The 19,788-nt window shown below is 41.0% G+C and overlaps 1 protein-coding gene across 1 annotated transcript in view; it reads left to right on the top strand.

Moving 5' to 3' along the window:
- The first annotated feature begins 1,285 nt into the window (after nt 1-1,285).
- leo1 (LEO1 homolog, Paf1/RNA polymerase II complex component) overlaps nt 1,286-19,788 on the top strand; it is a 33,667-nt gene continuing 15,164 nt past the window's right edge. The window contains exons 1-2 of the mRNA XM_059952782.1: nt 1,286-1,406; nt 18,963-19,721. Of these exons, the coding sequence (XP_059808765.1) occupies nt 1,349-1,406; nt 18,963-19,721 (817 nt within the window). The 5' untranslated portion in view covers nt 1,286-1,348. The remainder of the gene's footprint in view (nt 1,407-18,962; nt 19,722-19,788) is intronic.

Here is a 19,788-nt window from a genome sequence, read left to right as displayed (position 1 = left end):
GATGTTGGGAGAGTCCAGTACCAGAGGGCATGGATTGAGAATAAGAGGTCAATTATTTAAAACAGAGTTGAGGAAGAACTTCTTCTCCCAGAGAGTTGTGGAGGTGTGGAATGCACTGCCTCGGAAGACGGTGGAGGCCAGTTCTCTGGATGCTTTCAAGAAGGAGCTAGATAGATATCTGATGGATAGGGGAATCAAGGGATATGGGGACAAGGCAGGGACTGGGTATTGATAGTGAATGATCAGCCATGATCTCAGAACAGCGGTGCAGACTCGAGGGGCCGAATGGTCTACTCCTGCACCTATTGTCTATTGTCTAAATCATGTCAACACTAGAAGTGAGCATCAACAACAGCATTCAAACCAAATTGAGTCCTTAGATCTGGAGCAGCCTGGATATTCAGTTCATCATATTAGAGGGGCAAATTGTCGTAAAGTTCGCAGACCCCAAGCTCCGCAGCTGGACACAGTCTCACAGCTTTACTGTTAAGGAGAGAGGAGCCCCCCAGTCTATATGGGATGACATTTAAATTGTCTGAACAACGGATCCTACCTCGCACTTGACCTGAGCTCTGCCATGGAAAAACTCACTGGGCCTTAGATTTCACTACTGAAGAAGCTGTTCTTGACCTCTCCAAATCGGCTTGGTGCTTGGCCACCCCTTCACCCAGGTTAGCTGGACAGGCATCGGAATTCCTCTGTCCCGTCTTCTCTCCGAATCATGCACTCCAACTCTAGTGCGTCCATTTTGTAGCGTCCAGGCAGGGCACGTTGCCCAGTTTGCTTTGCCTTCGCTTGCCTCTTGGTTGTTTGCTGTGACAGTTTACCACAATTCACTTCAAAAAAGGTGTCAATTGTGATGTCTTAAATTCATTTGCTTTTGAACTACCAGTGAGCTGTAACAGGCCTTCAGTAGTGCCATCTTAAACTGGGAGCCTGTAACTTTCCCTCTGTCTGAGAGATACCTGTTAATTCTCCCTGTCCATGTCTGTGTAACTGTCCCTGTCTAAGTGTTGCCTGTTGGTCTCCTTCTATCCCTGTCTAAGTGTTGCCTATTGGTCTCTCTTTGCCCCTGTCCAAGTGCTGACTGTAACTAACTCTCCCCCTGTGTGTCTGAGAGTTGCCTGTAACATTCCCTCTGCCCAGATGCCGCCTCAGCACCCCCTTCTGCCCCGCTCTGGTACTGCCCGCAGCACCGCCTCCGGCGCCCCCTGCTGCTCCGGAGTACTTCAGCTCCTGCCACCTCGGCGCTGCTCTGGTTCCTTGTGCCGTATTCGCGTTGCCCCGCGACGCTTGCCGTAAAGGTTTCCGTCAAGTGCGACGCGATTTGTCTGGATGACCCGGCAGCATGGCGGACATGGCGGATCTATTCGGCAGCGACGCGGACAGTGAGCCTGAGCAGAAAGGTAGCGACTGTCAGTCTGGGTTTCTCACGCGGTGCGGGTGCTCACGGCATAGACTGTAGCACCTGAAGCCAGGGCGACCGGAGGTTCTCCTCAGTCAGCTTATAACTCAAAGCCGGGGATACCCTCAGTGAAGGGGCCCTCACCATATTGGTCAGAATCTAGTGTCACGAAATAGTTCCTGAGTTGTGAATTTCAGTTCTGCACTACATTCTGCAGTGCAGATGAGGTTTACCAGGGTACTGCCTCGATTTGAGGGCATGTGCTCTAAGGAGAAGTTGGACAAACTTGGGTTGTTTTCTTTGAAAAGCCGCAGATTAAGGGAGTATTTAATAGAGCTTTATAAAATCATGAGAGACTTGGGTAGTATAGCCAGCCAGTATCTTTCTCCCAGGGTAGAAATGTCTCATAGTAGAGGGCATGCATTTGACGTGTGTCGGGGGGGGGGGGGCGAGTTCAAAGAAGATGTGCAAGACAAGCTTTTTATTTAACAGACAGTGGTGGATGCGCTGCCAGGGACACTTTTGGCATTTAAGAGGCACATTGATATGCTGAGAATGGATGGATTTTACAGAAATTAGTTTAGATAGTTTTCCGTTCTTCATTGTTCTGTGTGCTCCAGAGAAGCAGGAAGATCTTGAAATGGATATTTGTAAATTATTGAAGGGAACAAGACAGATGGATCAGCTAGTAGAAGGTATAGTACTGTGTTGTCCAGTAGAATACAGTACATAAATACAATAGAGTACAATATATAAAATTACTACAGTATTGTGCAAGTCTTAGGCTCCCTGGCTGTACATATGTGCCTAAGACTTTTGCACAGTATTGTATTAATATTTTGTATTAAACTGTACTGTTGCTACTGCAAAAAAATATCATGACGTGTGAGTGATAATAAACCTGATTCTGATATGGGCCTCTATCATGAACTGAGTGTGGGAAAGGGGCAGCGAGAGGAGAATTGTGTTTGAGAAAGAGGGGAGGGAGTGGGACTCACCAGAAAGATGTTCTTAATGATCAATAAACCAATTGTTTAGAATCAAATTGCCTTGCCTGGTGTCTCAGGGCTGTGTGTATCTGCCCACATGCCACCCCCTGGCACTCTTTTTCTGCCACCTGTTCTGTGGTACTCCACCCTTGCTATTCCCAATTTCCTTTACTCCTGCCACATTTACAAACTTGCTGTCCACTCCATGTTGACAAATACAGTACTGTACAAAAATGTTAGGCACCCTAGCAATATATATGTGCCTAAGCCTTTTGCACAGTGCTGTATATGGGATGTTATTATTTGTAATAATAATATTATTTGCATGTAAGAGCAAAGATGTAACAACAGGACAGTTTAAAACAGGCGCATTTGGGAGACTGAATAGTTCCTGTCATCACACTATTACAACTGTGCAAGTGCATGGACGTCAGCCAGTTAGAACAGTGAGCAGAGTTTAAAAAGAAGACAGCTAGTTAAGAGATAAATATGAAACATTTTTGAAAATTTGGTGCCCTTATTTACAAAAGACAGGATTAAATATATAGGTGCTCCGAAGATGAAATAATTGGTTATTTGGGGATATAAATAAATATATATACTTAAGTTATTACGAACTCCATGGAGCATGTGGGGATCTTCCGATATCCAGGCACTCTCTCTTTTTTTTTCCTTTCTTATTTTTATATAGGGATGTTGGGGGGGAGGGGGAAGGGTATATTTATGTTTTTTTCATATATTTTTTATTTCTGTAATTATTTAAGAAAAAAAAGGAAAAAAAAAGACAGCTTTGTAGTGTGGAGTAGAGGGAGACAGAGTAGGAGGGCTTTGGCTCTACAGGGCTTTGGCTCTACAGGGCTTTGGCTCTACAGGGCTTTGGCTCTACAGGGCTTTGGCTCTACAGGGCTTTGGCTCTACAGGGCTTTGGCTCTACAGGGCTTTGGCTCTACAGGGCTTTGGCTCTACAGGGCTTTGGCTCTACAGGGCTTAGGCGAATACGGGTCGAGGCGAGGTAGGTTGCCTGTGTAGAAAAGAGAACACTGAGGCCAGTGTTCTGTACTGGGTGACTCTCAGCCTCCCGGATGACCATATCTGCGCCAAGTGCATCAAGCTGCAGCTCCTTAGGGACCGGGTTAGGGAACTGGAGATACAGCTTGATGACCTTCGTCTGGTCAGGGAAAGTGAGGAAGTGATAGAGAGGAGTTATAGGCAAGTAGTCACACTGGGGCCTCGGGAGACAGGTAAGTGGGTAACAGTCAGGAGAGGGAAGGGCAATTGTCAGATACTAGAGAGTACCCTTAACAATAAGTAGTCCTGTTTGAGTACTGTTGGGGGGGTGGGGGGGGGGGGGAACAGCCTACCTGTGGGAAGCAACAGTGGCTGCACCTGTGGCACTGAGTCTGGCCCTGTGGCTCAGAAGGGTGGAGAAAGGAAGAGGATGGCAGCAGTGATAGGGGATTCTGTAGTTAGGGGGTCAGACAGGCAATTCTGTGGACTCAAGAAAGAAACTTGGATGGTAGTTTGCCTCCCAGGTGCCAGGGTCCGGGATGTTTCTGATGGCGTTCACGATTTCCTGAAGTGGGCAGGAGATCAGCCAGAGATTGTGGTACATACTGGTGCCAACGACATAGGGAGGAAAAGGGGGGAGGTCCTGAAAACAGATTACAGGGAGTTAGGAAGGAAGTTAAGAAGCAGGACCTCAAAGGTAGTAATCTCAGGATTACTGCCTGTGCCACGTGACAGTGAGTATAGTAATAGAATGAGGTGGACGATAAATGCATGGCTGAAGGATTGCAGCAGGAGGTAGGGATTCAGATTTTTGGATCATTGGGACATCTGAGGGTTGGTGTGACCTGCACAAAAAGGCCGGGTTACACATGAATCCGAGGGGTCCAATGTCCTGGCTGGGCGGTTTGCTAAGGCTACTGGGGAGAGTTTAAACTATATTTGCAGGGGGGTGGGAACCAAAATGAAGAGATGGAGGAAGGGGCAGTTAGTTCACAAATAGAGAAAGCTTGTGCGAGAGGGAGGATAGGCAGATGATGGAGAATGGATACGCTTAGACTGATGGTTTGAGATGTGTCTATTTTAATGAGTATTATGAACAAAGCGGATGAGCTTAGAGCATGGATCAGTACTTGGAGCTGTGATGTTGGATGGTTCAGGGACAGGAACAGTTTCTCAGAGTGCCAGGCTTTAGATGTATTCAGAAAGGACAGGGAGGAAGGCAAAAGAGGTGGGGCGTGGCACTGCTAGTCAGAGATAGTGTCACGGCTGCAGAAAAGGAGAAAGTCATGGAGGGATTGTCTACTGAGTCTCTGTGGGTGGAAGTTAGGAACAGGAAGGGGTCAGTAACTCTTCAAGGTGTTTTTATAGACCACCCAATAGTAGCAGAGACATCAAGGAGCAGGTAGGGAGACAGATTTTGGAATGGTGGAATAACAGGGTTGTCGTGGTGGAAGATTTTAATTTCCCAAATATTGATTGGCATCTCCCTAGAGCGAGGGGTTTAGATGGGGTGGAGTTTGTTAGGTGTGTTCAAGAAAGTTTCTTGACACAATATGTAGATAAGCCTACAAGATCTGGTACTTGATCTGGTATTGGGAAATGAACCTGGCCAGGTGTCAGATCTCTCAATGGGAGAGCATTTTGGAGGTAGTGATCACAGTTCTATCTCCTTTACCGTAGCATTGGAAAGGGATAGGAATAGACAAGTTAGGGAAACGTTTCATTGGAGTAAGGAGCAATATGAGATGATCAGGCAGGAACTTGGAAACATAAATTGGGAACAGACCAATTAAACTCCAACATGGAACCAGATAAGGATGTCTGTTGAGTCCTTTGCTTTTTGATTTGGTATTAGAATCTTTAGCAATTGCCTTTCGAGAGTCTAAAGATATCACTGGTATCTTAAGGAAAGATACTATTCATAAAGTCTTGCTTTATGCTGATGACCTATTGCTTTTTATATATAATGTTTACAACTTCTTTACCCTCTTTATTTTACTGACTAATTTTAGACAGTTTTCAGGATATAAATTGAATTTACATAAGATTGAATTATTTCCTTTTAAATAATTTGATACCAACTGATGTTAACCTTCCTTTTAAAATTGTAAGAAAACAATTTACATATTTGGGTGTAACAATCACTAAGAATTATAAAGCCCTATTCAAAGAAAATTTTCTAACCTTAATGAATTATGTGAAAAGGACACTTTCTAATTGGTCGCCTCTCTCTTTATCATTGATTGGTCGAATCAATTCCATTAAAATGAATATTTTACCTAAATTTATATACCTTTTTCAAGATGTACCTGTTTTTATTCCTAAGCCTTTTTTTTTTATTCTTTAGATTCGATTCTTTCTTCCTACATATTGAAGAACAGAAAACCCAGATTAAATAAAGCCCACCTTCAAAAAATTAAAAAGAATGGAGGCCTTGCTCTACCCAATTTTAGGTTATATTATTGGGCAATTAATATATGAAATCTTATGTTCTGTTTATATTATATTAATTGTGAGGATTATCCAATATGGCTCTTTTTGGAAGCTGACTCTGTAACGAAATTTTCTATTTTTTCTCCTCTTGGATCCTCTCTTCCTTTATCCTTAAATAAACTAACTGACAGTTTGGTGGTTAAACACACATTGAGGATCTGGCTACAGTTTAGAAAACATTTTAGTTTATTGAGATTTTCCCTTTCTGGTCCTATTTTTTCTTATTTTTTTTAAACCATCTATGACCAATATGTTTTTTAGAGAATGGGATAGATTAGGCATTAAACGATTTCAGGATATGTTTGTTGGAGGGAATCTCTTCTTTTGAACAGCACTCAGTGAAATATAACCTATCAAATACCCACTTTTTTCGATATCTACAGATTAGAGATTTTTAAAGATCTAAACTACATATATTTCCTACCAGCCCGGATAAGAACATAATAGATGTAAATTTTAATTTGAAACCTTTTGATAATGGCTCAATATCTTATATTTATGTTCTGATTGAGATATGTTGGGATTGAGAGTGGCTCCTGTAGACAAAATTAAAAAAGGCTGGGAAAAGCATTTACAGATTTCATATCTGATGAGACCTAGAGGACTATTTTCAAAATGGTTAATTCTTCGTCATTATGTGCTCATCATTCCCTCCTACAATTTAAAGTGGTACATAGGGCTCATATGTCTAAAGAAAAGCTCTCTCATATTTTTTTGCAGATATATCTCCTTATTGTGACAGACGTAATAATGGAGAGGCTTCATTAATTCATATGTTTTGGTCATGTTCGAGCTTGAAAAATATTGGAAAAATGTATTCCAAACTTTTTCTGTACTTTTTAAAGTTAATTTTAAGCCCAATCATTTGACTGCCTTTATTTGCTATTGTTGAGGAAAGAGCTATAATTTTGGAGCCTTCTCATTTGCGGGTACTGACTAGGAGGGCGATCTTGTTTAAATGGAAGGAGGTTACCCCCCCACACACACACATGCTCAATGGTTATGCGATGTTATGTCATGTTTAAATTTAGAGAAGATTCGTTGTTCGATTTCTGATTCTAACCAAGATTTTCAAATGCTATGGGGACCCTTTCTGAACTATTTTAAAAATCTTTGAATTGTTATTGTTATTAAAATACAGATCTGGGCTATTATTATAAAACACTGTATGGTAAAGTACCCTTTTTTTCCTCTTGTTTTTTTTTACCAACCAGTTTTGTCTTGGTAGTGGGTGTAGATTTTTTTTTAATAATATAATTAACCACATTATTATTGTATTTCATAATTCAATTTATTTTATTTGATTGATCATAAGTATGGCATATTGTGATTATATCAGTGTGATTTATATAGCATTTTGTGCTATCTTATTTTGATTTATAATAAGTATCCTTATGAATTCTGTATTTGTGTATATGAAATTTAATGAAAATATTGGAACAAGAAAGAAAAGGAACAGATGTTCTCAGAGAAGTGTATGGCAGAAATGTGGCAAACGTTCATGGGATAGTTGCGTGGAGTTCTGCACAGGTACATTCCATTGAGACAGGGAAAGGATGGCAGGGTACAGGAACCGTGGTTTACAAAGGCTGTTGTAAATCTTCTCAAGAAGAAAAGAAAAGCTTATGAAAGGTTTAAAAACTAGGTAATGATAGAGAGCTAGAATATTATAGGGCTATCAGGAAGGAGCTTAAGAGTGAAATTAGGAGAGCCAGAAGGGGCCATGAGAAGGCCTTGGCGGACAGGATTAAGGAGAACTCCAAGGCATTCTACAAGTATGTGAAGAAGAAGAAGAGAATAAGACAGGACCAATCAAGTGTGACAGTGGAAAAATGTGTATCGAACCGGAGGAGATAGCAGAGGTACTTTGCTTCAGTATTCACTACGGAAAAGGATCTTGGTGGTTGTGGGGATGACCTACAGCAGACTGAAAAGCTTGAGCATGTAGATATTAAGAAAGAGGATGTGCTGGAGCTTTTGGAAAGCATCAAGTTGGATAAGTCACTGGGACCGGACGAGATGTACCCCAGGCTACTATGGGAGGCGAGGTGGGAGATTGTTGAGCCTCTGAGAAAGTGAGAAAGGCCCTGCCCCAATGAAAGCTACAATTATTACTAAGCAACACAGTGGTTTTATTTCTGGGTTTTGGGGTTTTGAGTTTTTGATCCTCCACATCAGCAATGGAGAGAGCACTCGATAGCGGTCTGTCACTGGATCGAACTCAGGAAGTTCTCTTCCCAGCCCGGCACTGAAACATACGTTTTTAAGTGTTCTATGTGCATAGAAAGGTAAAATATATACTAAGACAAACGTTTGACTAACCGACGTTAAGTAATACCGGATGTACCTGTTCCAACTTACTTAGTAAGAGAACTTCCCACGCACATCCTCCCGTATACTTTAAATCATCTCTAGTTTACTTATAATACCTAATACAATGTAAATGCTATTTTAAAAAGTTGTTACACTGCATTGTTTAGGGAATAATGACAAGAAAAAAAGTCTGTACATGCTCAAACAACAAGCGCTGGAAGAGCACTTCAGGGTTTTCTCAATTCGTGGTTGGTTGAATTTGCGGATGCGGAACTTGTGAATAAGGAGGGCCAACTGTAATATGATTAGGAATAGTTAGCGTGGCTTTGTCAAAAGGCAGATCGTGCCCTACAAGCCTGATTGAATTCTTTAAGGATGTGACTAAACATATTGATGAAGGTAGAGCAGTGTATATGGACTTCAGCAAGGCATTTGATAAGGTACCCCATGCAAGGCTGATTGAGAAAGTAAGGAGGTATGGGATCCAAGGAGACATTGCTTTGTGGATCTAGAATTGGCTTGCCCACAGAAGCCAAAGAGTGGTTGTAGACGGGTCATATTCTGGAAGGAGGTCGGTAACCAGTGGTGTGCCTCAGGAATCTATTCTGGGACTCCTTCTTTTCATGATTTTTATAAATGACCTGGATGAGGAAGTGGAGGGATGGGTTAGTAAGTTTGCTGATGACACAAAGGTTGGGGGTGCTGTGGATAGTGTGGGAGGGCTGTCAGATGTTACAGCGGGACATTGATAGGATGCAAAACTGGGCAGAGAAGTGGCAGATGGAGTTCAACCCAGGTAAGTGTGAGGTGGTTCATTTTGGTAGGTCAAGTATAATGGCAGAATATAGTATTAATGGTAAGACTCTTGGCAGTGTGAAGGATTAGAAGGTTCTTGGGGTCCGAGTCCATAGGACACTCAAAGCTGTTATGCAGGTTGACTTTGTGATTAGGAAGGCGTACAGTGCATTGGCCTTCATCAGCCGTAGGATTAAATTTAGGAGCCAAGAGGTAATGTTGCAGCTAAATAGGACCCTGGTCAGATCCCACTTGGAGTACTTTGCTCAGTTCTGGTCATCTCACTACAGGAAGGATGTGGAAACCATAGAAAGGGTACAGAGGAAATTTACAAGGACGTTGCCTGGATTGGGGAGCATGTCTTATGAGAATAGGTTGAGTGAATTTGGCCTTTTCTCCTTGGAGTGACAGAGGATGAGAGGTGACCTGATAGACGTGTATAAGATGATGAGAGGCATTAATTGTTTGGATAGTCAGAGGCTTTTTCCCAGGGCTGAAATGGTTAACACGAGAGGACACAGTTTTAAGCTGTTTGGAAGTAGATACAGAGGAGATGACAGGATTAAGTGTTTTAATAAGAGAGTGGTGAGTGTGTGGAATGGGCTACTGGTGACAGTGGTGGAGGCGGATACAATAGCGCATTTTAAGAGACTCCTGGATAGGTACATGGAGCTCAGAAAAATAGAGGGCTATGGGTAACCCTAGGTAATTTCTAGGACATGTTCGGCAGAGCATTGTGGGCCGAAGGGCCTGTATTGTGCAGTAGATTTTCTATGTTTCTACTAAAAGTTGCAGAGCTTTATGAAGTTGTCAGGACTGAAGAACTGCAGTTTTTTTAAAAAATCCTCTCTAATCTTCCCTTTTTATTTTGATGTGCATTGGAAGAGCGTGATGTAATCTGCAACTTCCGCCATCTTCAACTGGGTCCTACCAGCAAGCACATCTTTACTTCCCCCTTGCCCCCCCCACTCTCCACTTTTCGCAGGGATTGTTCCCTCTGTGATTCCAATGTCCATTCATTTTTCCTTACTAATTTCTCTCCTGACAAGCGACAGAAATGCTATACCTGCCCATTAACCTTCTCCCTTACCTCCATTCAGGGCCCCAGATACTCCTTCCAGGTGAGGTAATACTTCACCTCTTTTTCTGTTGTGGTTGCCTATTGTATCTGGTGCTCCCAATGCAGCCTGCTGTTTATTGGTGAGACGAAAGTGTAATTTCCTGGTGGCCTAGCATTTTAATTCTTATTCGCTTAATAAGTTCCTTCTGACTTGTTGGTATGTGGGCTCTTCTTCTGTTGTGATGAGGCCAGTCTCAGAGTGGAGGAGCAGCACTTCATATTCCATCTAGGTAACCTCCAGCCTTGGGCATGAACATCGATTTCGCCTTCCAGTAATTTTTTTTGGCTTTTTTTCCTTTTCTCCTTCTCTCCCCTCCCCTCTTCTTGTATTCCTCACTCTGGCCCCTTGTACTCACCTGCCTTTCTCTGCACCCTGGTGCCCTTTTTCTTCCATTTCTCCACTCCTCTCTTATCAGATCCTCCTTCTCTAGCTCTTCCTTTCACCTACCTGGCCTCACTTATACTTCCTAGCTAGTCCTCCTTCCCATCCCCCCCACCTTTTTATTCTGATGTCTCCCAGTTCCTTTCCAGTCATGATAAAGGATTATCAGCCCAAAATACAGATTATTCATTTTCATAGATGCTGCCTGACCTGCTGAGTTCCTTCAGCATTTTGTGTGGGTTGCTCCAAATTTCTAGCATCTGCAGAATTTCTTGTGTTTATGATTTATTTTAACCTGTAAGATTTTGGACTGAGATTGCAGCATGGGTTTACTCTGAATGGCTTTATTTCACCTAATGACCATGGCCTGGTGACCAAACGATCCTATTTGCAAATTTCTGTATTGCTATGAACTGAACAAGCAATAGAACCACAATCACAAACTCCTGTCATGATCTGAATGTACAACAGTGAAAAAAGAAATATTATGTCATAAGAGTCCTGAAAGCAGTGTTTTATCATTTGAAAAACACAGCTCTTCAGTTGCTGTGCTTTTATGTATCTCAAGAAATATATAACACCAAGGAGTTGATAAAAGGTGGTGTTTATTCGTTATGTGCTATGTCGTATAATGTGGGTGATCGTAGTCTATCCATGACTGTGATTGTTCTTACCAAAATTTTCTACCAAAGTGGTTTGCCATTGTTGCCTTTACAAGATGGGTGACCTCAGCCATTATCAATACTCTTCGTAGATTGTCTGCCTGATGTCAGTTGTCGCATAACCAGGACTTGTGATATGCACCAGCTGCTCCAATGGCTTCATATAACCTGCAGGCTAGCAGAGGGAAGGAGCGCCTCGCACCTCATTTAGTAGAGGCGTAGCTCCACCCTGTCACCCAGATAAAAGGAGTAAGCTGGGGGGAAAAATGTGAAAACAGACTTTTAATTCTTCTAGACTTCTGTAAAGGGTTAGTCGCACAGACAAAAATGGAAATATCTATAATGAAGAATGAGAAAATACTGGAGGAATTAGGCAGCTATTTTGTGTATCTTCTTCTGGAAGAAGAGAGAAATAAGCTGCCAGGAGTATCAGAAAGTCAAGATTGAGGTGAGAATGAGAAGCTAAAGGACATAAATATTAATAAAATAATGTCAGCATGTGTAATGAATGCCAATACAACCTGAGGGCATCGTGGAGTTTTGAAAGAACTGCTAAAGAGACATCTATCAAATTTTCACAGATTCAAGTAGATTGAAAAGTAGCAACTAAGTTCGCACTCGTAGCGGCAACTTGAACAAACCAGTGCTGCTGCTGGTCCTCCCACGGGTAGTTATCTTGTATGACGCACCCTCTGATCAATTAAATAATAATGTTCCAAAAAGTAATGTATTCAATCCTTTATTAGCACCTAGCAAAACGTAATGTTGAAGTGATGAAACTTAGGAAACTAAAATTAGCGATATGAAATGTACTTAAGCGGACTGAATCATAGTTAAACAATTTCAAATGTAATTAAACAAAGATATGACACCTAATGGTCCCCAGCTCTAAATTGCCGAGAATAAATCACAAATATGTAACTAAACTCTTTGCTTTTACCGCATCCACCCATGTGATTAGCTACCATAATAAATGTGCAACACAGAATACAATGCAGATAGATAACGGATGCCTGGCTCGTACACTACCATTTAAGAAATAAGGGAGAGAAAAATCAATGAGCCAACAATAGTAGTAAATTGCCAGAATGTACAAAGTCATTGAGTTATTCAGCATGTAAACTGGCCCTACTTACCCATGCCAACCAAGTTGCCTACTGAACTAATCCCATTTTTCTATTTCTCTGAGTTTGGCTCATATCCCTCTACACCTTTCCACGTACCTGTCCAAGCGCCTTTTAAATACTGTAATTATGGCTGCCACTTCCTCTGGCAGCTCATTCCAGATAGCCACCAGCTTCTGTGTGGGGAAAAAATTGCTTCACATCCCTTTGAAATCTTGCCCCTCTCTCGTTAAACCTACACTTGTTACTATTAGATTCCCCTACCCCGAGAAGAAGTATTGTAACCATTCACCTTGTGTTCGTTCCTTCTGATTTTATAAACCCCTGTAAGGTCACTCTTCAGTCCTCCTAGTGCCAGGGAAATAATTCCCAGCCTGCACAGTCTTTCCTTGTAGTTGATGTCCGGGTATCATTTCATGAAGCTTTTCTGCACTCTTAATTACATCATTCCTAGACCCTGAAGTGATGGATTTAATAACAGAACACATTGGAAAAGAACTTGAAGCTAGTAGAGTGAGTAGAGAATTATGAAAGGCAGTTCTTTGACAATGTGAATCATTGTGTGATGGAATAGATTAAGTGGAACCAATGGAAGTGGTTTTCAGGCAGTCCCTGGGTTACGAACGAGTTCTGTTCCTGATTCCGTCTTTAAGTCGGATTTGTACGCAAGTCGGAACAGTACATCCGGTATTATTTAGCGTCAGTCAAACATTTGTCTTAGTATATAGTATATATTTTACTTTTCTATGCATATAAACCACTTAAGAAATGTATGTACTCCCATAATTAAACCACTGCGCTGCTTAGTAATAATTGTAGCTTTCATCGGGGCAGGGCCTTTCACATGCTCCATTATTCTCACTTTATCCTTTTAAATTGTTCCGATCGCTTTATTATTTCCACTTTATTTTCAATCGCAATCGCTTCCCATCAATGGAACAGAAACACTGCAGGCGGCGGGTCTCAACCTCTGCTGGCTCCCGAGGTCCACTGGGTCCTAAGGACCACCACACTGAATTCCCCAGGTCCTAAATTCCACCACACTGAGACAGATTAAATGGGACAAGTGGGGGCTGTGCTGGGTTTGGGTATTTGATCCTCCTCGATATTCCACGTGGGAATTTAAACTGGAGGTGGCAGTGTTTTTTTTATGATGTCGAGTTGCGAGCTCGACATCAACCCAGCACGGATGGTACGGGAGTCACTGGATTGACATCAACCTGGCCGGGAGCGGTCTGTCACTGGATCAAACTCGGGAACCTCTGTTCTCCAGATCCCACTGCGTCACCAGCTGACTGGAACGGGGGAGGGGGGGTTGTCAGGGTGAATCTTGCTAAGAAAATTTAAGCCAAATACAAAGTTACACACTCACCACAGTGTCAATGGCAACAACTTAAAATGGTGAATGGTGTCGCAATCCGACTTAAAATGGCGGACAGCATTCTCCTTACTCAGTTCGTAAGTACGAGTTGTCCGTAATTCGGACGTTTGTAACTCGGGGACTACCTGTATTTGGATTTTCAGAAGGCTTTCAGTCAGGTCCCACACAGAATGCTGGTCAAAAAGGTTAGCGCATGTACATTTGTGGATAATGTACTGACATGCATTGAGAAATTGTTAGCAAATGCAAAATGAAGAAGCAAACCTTCCTCGAGCAGACAGGCTGTCAGTGCTGTGGTACTTCAGGAGTCAATGCTTGTTGCTGCTTTTGGCCTTTGAGCAAAATGTGATATTTTCAATTATTCCGATGCTACAACAGTAGGTGGAATTGGGAGTTTGAAGGAAGATGAGTGGGCAGGAACATGGCAGATGCAATATAATGTGGGAAAAAAATGAAGTTATCGACTTGAGTGCACAGATCAGAAGAGGGGAGTATTTTTTAAATGGTGAGAGTTTGACCAGTGTTTAAGTTTGAGTGGACATACGTAAGTTTGGGAGTCACTGAAGCTTAACATGCAGGTGCAAAATGGCAAACGTTATGTTCGCTTTTCTTATCAGGAAATTTGAATACAAGAATAAAGATTTCTCACTGGAATTACTGTAGATCTTGTTGGGACCACAACTGGAGTGTCATTTCTGTACTCAGGAGTATAGGAGTGAGATAATGATTGAAAAATAAATTCTTTACAGTGCTCAACAATCTGGATGCAGAGTGGATGATCCTGTACAGTGTCTAGAGCTAGAGGTCATGGTGGCAGAATACTGAATATGTCATTTGGGACTAAGATGAGGGCGTATTTTAATTTTGCTAAGGGTGATGAATCTTTGAAATTCTGTACCACATTGTGCTCGGAGACTTGGTCATTGAGTTCATTCTAATCAGAATTCTAAATGTTAAAGGAAAAATGGGAAATGGGGATTGTGGAAGTTATGTGCATTGAGAGAGTAGATTAAGCACGGTCTTTAATGGAGGCACAGGCTCAAAAAGCCAGATGGCAGGCTCTTGTTCCTATTTCTTGTACAGTATTGGTAAGGAGATTCACTACCTCAAGGTAACAGGGTAAGAATTTAAATGTGGCCTCTAGGTGTCACTCCTCTCCTAGAGGTTCTAAACTACTGCAAATTACTAACCCAAATATATTTATGTAATATTATTCGACTGTTTATTATCACTTGTTTCTGTGAAGAGATGCTGGTAATATTACCATAGGTCAAATTTTTATATTGGAATAGAATATGGCATGTAATGTGGAGGATTATTATGGATTGCCCAATGGTTAAAGTTAAGTTTTCAAATATGCATCCTGACAAATGCAAAATTGCGTGTGATGTTTTGTCAAATTTACCGGTCAGTATCAGGACAAATTCTTAGGTTTGTTGTATTGGAAGATTTCAGCAGGTTCACAGAGAACACATTTTCCATAATGTATCTGATTTATGTGGCTGATTCCTCATGCTAATAGGAAAACCAAAAGTTGAGAATAAATAATGTAAGGTCCCACATAACCCAGTAATATTTTGTTTAAAAAGTAGAATGCCTTCCATTTCAATTGCACACTCTCACCTGTATGGAATGAATCAATTTTTAATAAGGTAAATATCATTTCTGGTAAATTTTGTATATTTTACACTGTTGAATCCTTTCAATTAGAAAGGGTTATTTTTGTCTAGTCAGCTTTCTTGACTTTTTTCTCTCTGATTATTGTTACACATGAGTATGCCCGCAAGAATAATCTTTTTTTTTGTTCCTGTAAAGAGGTTTTCAGTAAGTTCCCACAGAACGCTGGTCAAAAGATTACTATAAGGGAGAGCTGGCTATACTAAAGCAGGCAATGAACATAGTGCAATCTCTAGTTATTAATGAATAAAAAGACACGTGTTTTGCTGTGTATTTAGTGCCAATAAGGGGTAAGGCAGTTGAAATGAATTTGCTAAGATGACTGTATCTTTATGGTAGGGATTTGATTTAATTTTTTCGAGGATTTGGAAGGAGTTTTAGATAAATAGATACTTTATTGATCCCAAAGGAAATTACAGTGTCACAGTAGCATTGCAAGTGTACAGATATACAAATATTAGGAGAAAAGTAAGAAAGAATAAAAAAAGTTTCCTTAAAAATATGATATATAAGATTTACAAGTCAAAGATGACAAGATTTACAAGACTTCCAAGTTCACACTGATGGTCGTGCAAGAATTACCGTAATATTATACAGTAATGGTACATATTCACACCATCCAGATGAGAAGTGATGGTGTATTGCATAGGGTGCCTGTGATATCAGGGTGTGGTAAACAGAGGTTAATAACAGTTTAACAGGAGGAAGTCATCACTTCCCCAGCTATAGACTCAGAGAGCCTAAAGGCCAAGAATGGTAAGAATGACCTCATATAGTGCTCTTCGAAGCAGCGCAGTTGTCTTAGTCTGTTACTGTAAGTACTCCTCTGTTCAGCCAAGGTGGCATGCAGAGCATGAGGACATTTTGCACAATTTTGAACATGTACTATCTGAGATTGTGTGAGAATATGATGCCTAGAAAGTTTCAAGTTTATACTGTGACCCAGTTCCTATCATCCTTTTGTGATTGTTTCTCAAATTTTAAAAAAACCTTTTCTGTCATGTAGAAGGAAATTGCTGAAGTTCTTGAGTTCGAGCAGGGAAAAAAAAATCCTTCAAGTGGGATGATTTTAGTAAAAGAAGAAATGAAAATTGTTCTAGCTTTTCTAGTTTAGTTGACACATTGGCAAATTTTTTGATAGTATATGAGTCAGTATTTCAGAAACAAAAACAAAGTGAACAGTAGATAGCAGTCCTTTAACTTGTTCCTTAAAACTGAGTGAGTGAGAGTTGACCATGGATATTGCATCCTAGCTGTCTAGATACACAGGCCTGTACAGTGCAATATGAAGAGCAAGCTGTTGCCCATGTAGCAAACTCCCCCTCTCCACACATCTGATGAACCCAAAGGAACAAGAGAGACTGATACAGCTTGGTACCAGCATCTTTGTAGGAGTTATCAGTCAGTGTTGAACTCAATGTAGAACTGCTTTAAGGACCCCGGCTCTGGATTTTTCCTCAGGGCTTACTCCCGAAGCCTTTCCCATGAGTGGGTATAGCTGCAAGGCGGTGGAAATCTGAGATCAGAGTTTTCCTTCTCCAAGATGAGCTGCCAACCACAGCTGACAAGCCCCATCTGCCAAGCAACTGGTTTTAAGGTGCCAATAACCTGCCTTTGCCCCTTCTCCTGTCAGTAGAAGCAGTTCTGCCAGGCTTAGAGGCTAAGCCCCATGTGAAGGCCAGGAGCTGGACTTGGTTGTCAGAGGCTATTTGAGGTGCACACAATTGGGAGCATTTAATAGGTAGTGGGAGCTTGTCCCCATTACCACCACCGGCTATAACAACCTTAAGGGACCTTAAGTTCAGATAACCCTGTAGTACAGTGTTAAACAGACCAAATAAATTTGTAGTTGCAAATTTGAAAAATCTTACTAATCAGATACATTTTTCAGTTGTAATTTATGGAAGTAACGTAAGCATCCTGTTTATGTTACTTTTGAACCTGTTTTGCAATTCTCTTAGGTGTTTACTTTGTAAACAGACCACTTTTATGGATAGGAAATGGTTGTACGGTAGCCAACCAACTCTGTGGTTAAATTGTTGGCCTGTTTGAATATAAAGGGGAGACCGTAAATAATAGAACTTAGAGGAAATCGTTGCTGATTGCCAAATCCTAAACTTGACCATTAGCCCACTTGAGTTTTGAAACAGGAAATTATGGAAGGTTAATTTGAAAGGGTAAAATTAAATGTGTTATTCACTATCTTGGAATAGTTTGAGTTAGTTATTATTTAAAGTGCTTAGTAATTGGAGTAACTTATGAAGCAAGATGATACATCATAGTCCCAGAAACAACAGTTCATAAACTGATGATTTAATCATAGTTCAATTCCTCATGATGTGAGACAGTTTTCATTTCTTTTAAATTTTTTAAGTTAGCTGCAAAGAGGTTCAACATGTACATTGCTGAATGCAAAAATATCCCAGACTCCCTTGACTGGAGGTCCTTTGGCATTTAAGTGGAAGGCAGGTGGTTATGCAATTTCATTGTATGCCTAATATGAGTTTAAATTGCAGAAAACATTCAAAACTATTCTGCTACTTGGATTATTTTGTGATCCATGATCCTGTTCATAGCATCAGTGTCAGTTCTTTTCAAATCTGATTCTAATGTGATATGATTGAATTCATTTCAAAGTCATGTTTGAAAATTAGATTTGTTTATATACATGTTAATCAGAAACCCTACTGAATACTCCCATACAGTTTTACATTAACTGTTAATTGGTTCGTGTCACTAAGTTTTGTAATCAGAATAATGAATAAAAAGGGAGTGCGGATTTAATCTTTTCTTTTGACATAGTTGCCTTATGTTTAGTTGATACAAGTTAAATGGGAGGAAATAATTTATTCAAATTAAAGTAATTTTTTATCATAAATTATTCTATACAAACCTCAAATAATGCTTCAGAATATAAAAAACTTCCCGACCACAGTTGGATGCTGTTACCGCAGAGAAAATCCACTGTTTTAAAACTAAATTGTAATGGTTGGTTCTGTAACTGCCCTTGTTGACATGCTTTATGCTTTAAATTTTTCTGCTTGAAGTTGTGATATATTTTGGCCAATAGGTAAACTCAATGTTGATGAAATAACTAATGTACATTGCAAGAATACTTTACAAAGGCATGTAATGTAGTTTTGTGCTTGTGCTTACTTGTATCTGACTTGATTCAATTCCTTAAATCATGAATTGGGGGTTAATACCAGAAAATAGTATTTCTTTTAATTCAGTTAAAAACACATCTGTCCAGGTCATGTGATGACCTCTGAAGTCAGTGAGCTACAATGAAAAGCTACTGACCTGAAATATTAACTCTTACTCTGTCTCTCTCTGACTTACAGAATGCTTCTAATATGTTTGGGTTTTAGATTTTAGGTATTCAACATCCACAGTGTTTGGATAGCGTACTGTTGTAATCTGTGAGTACTGAGACTGAATTGTTTGTAATGTTGGTTTCCAGACTTTGCAAAAGTGTAAAATTGATGGGGAAAAAAGATCAACGATTCCTTACCTACACCATTGCATTGGGAAAACTAAAGTCAAAATTTCTCTTTATATGAATGTAGTGATGAAAACTGTATGAAATTGTGTTTCTCTTTTACGTTCACAGATTTTGAATCCAGATCTGGATCAGGCTCAGACTCAGAGCAGGAACAAGCCGCCTCAGAAAGCAACCCTTCCAGGAGTGAAAGTGAAATAGAAGATGGGAATGAGGATGAAGAAGAGAGAGAGCCGTCCAAGCCCAGCAATAAAGAGCTGTTTGGAGAGGACAGTGAGGACGAAACAGGATCACGACAGAATGGAAGTGAAGATGCGTCTGAAAACCAGTCCATTGCTTCAGCACAGTCTGACCAAGAAGATGTTCAGCATTCAGAACCGGAGCAACAAACTGACTCTGAAGAGCATCAGTTTGAAAATGAAGATGATAACAATGCTTCTGACGCTGAGAGTGCACATTCTGATGCGGAGAGTGCACACTCTGAAGCAGAGAGTGTGCATTCGGAGGCCGGCAGCGTACATTCAGAGGCCGGCAGCGTGCATTCAGAGGCCGGCAGCGTGCATTCAGAGGCCGGCAGCGTGCATTCAGAGGCCGGCAGCGTGCATTCAGAGGCCGGCAGCGTCCAATCCCACTCTGAAGCCGGCATTATCCATTCAGACGCCGGCAGTGTCCATTCCCGATCAGACGTTATCAGTAACCGTTCGCACTCTGATGCCGGCAGCAACCAATCCGATGCTGAGGATTCTGAAAAGGAAGTGCACTCTGAGAATGAAAAGTGGGAAAGAAGTGATCAGTCAGATGAAGAGGAGAAAGCGCATCGTTCAGAAGAGGAGCAGCAACTGTCAGATGAAGAGCAGGAACGTAAATCAGGTATTGAAAAGCAAAACAAAATCTAAAGATGTTGGAAATTTGAAATAAAGGGAAAAAAAGCTCAGCT

The sequence above is a fragment of the Hypanus sabinus genome, chromosome 28, assembly GCF_030144855.1.
Source record: "Hypanus sabinus isolate sHypSab1 chromosome 28, sHypSab1.hap1, whole genome shotgun sequence".
NCBI lineage: Eukaryota > Metazoa > Chordata > Chondrichthyes > Myliobatiformes > Dasyatidae > Hypanus > Hypanus sabinus.
Note: the sequence above shows the minus strand (reverse complement) of the source record. Positions and strands in the feature narration are given on the sequence as shown.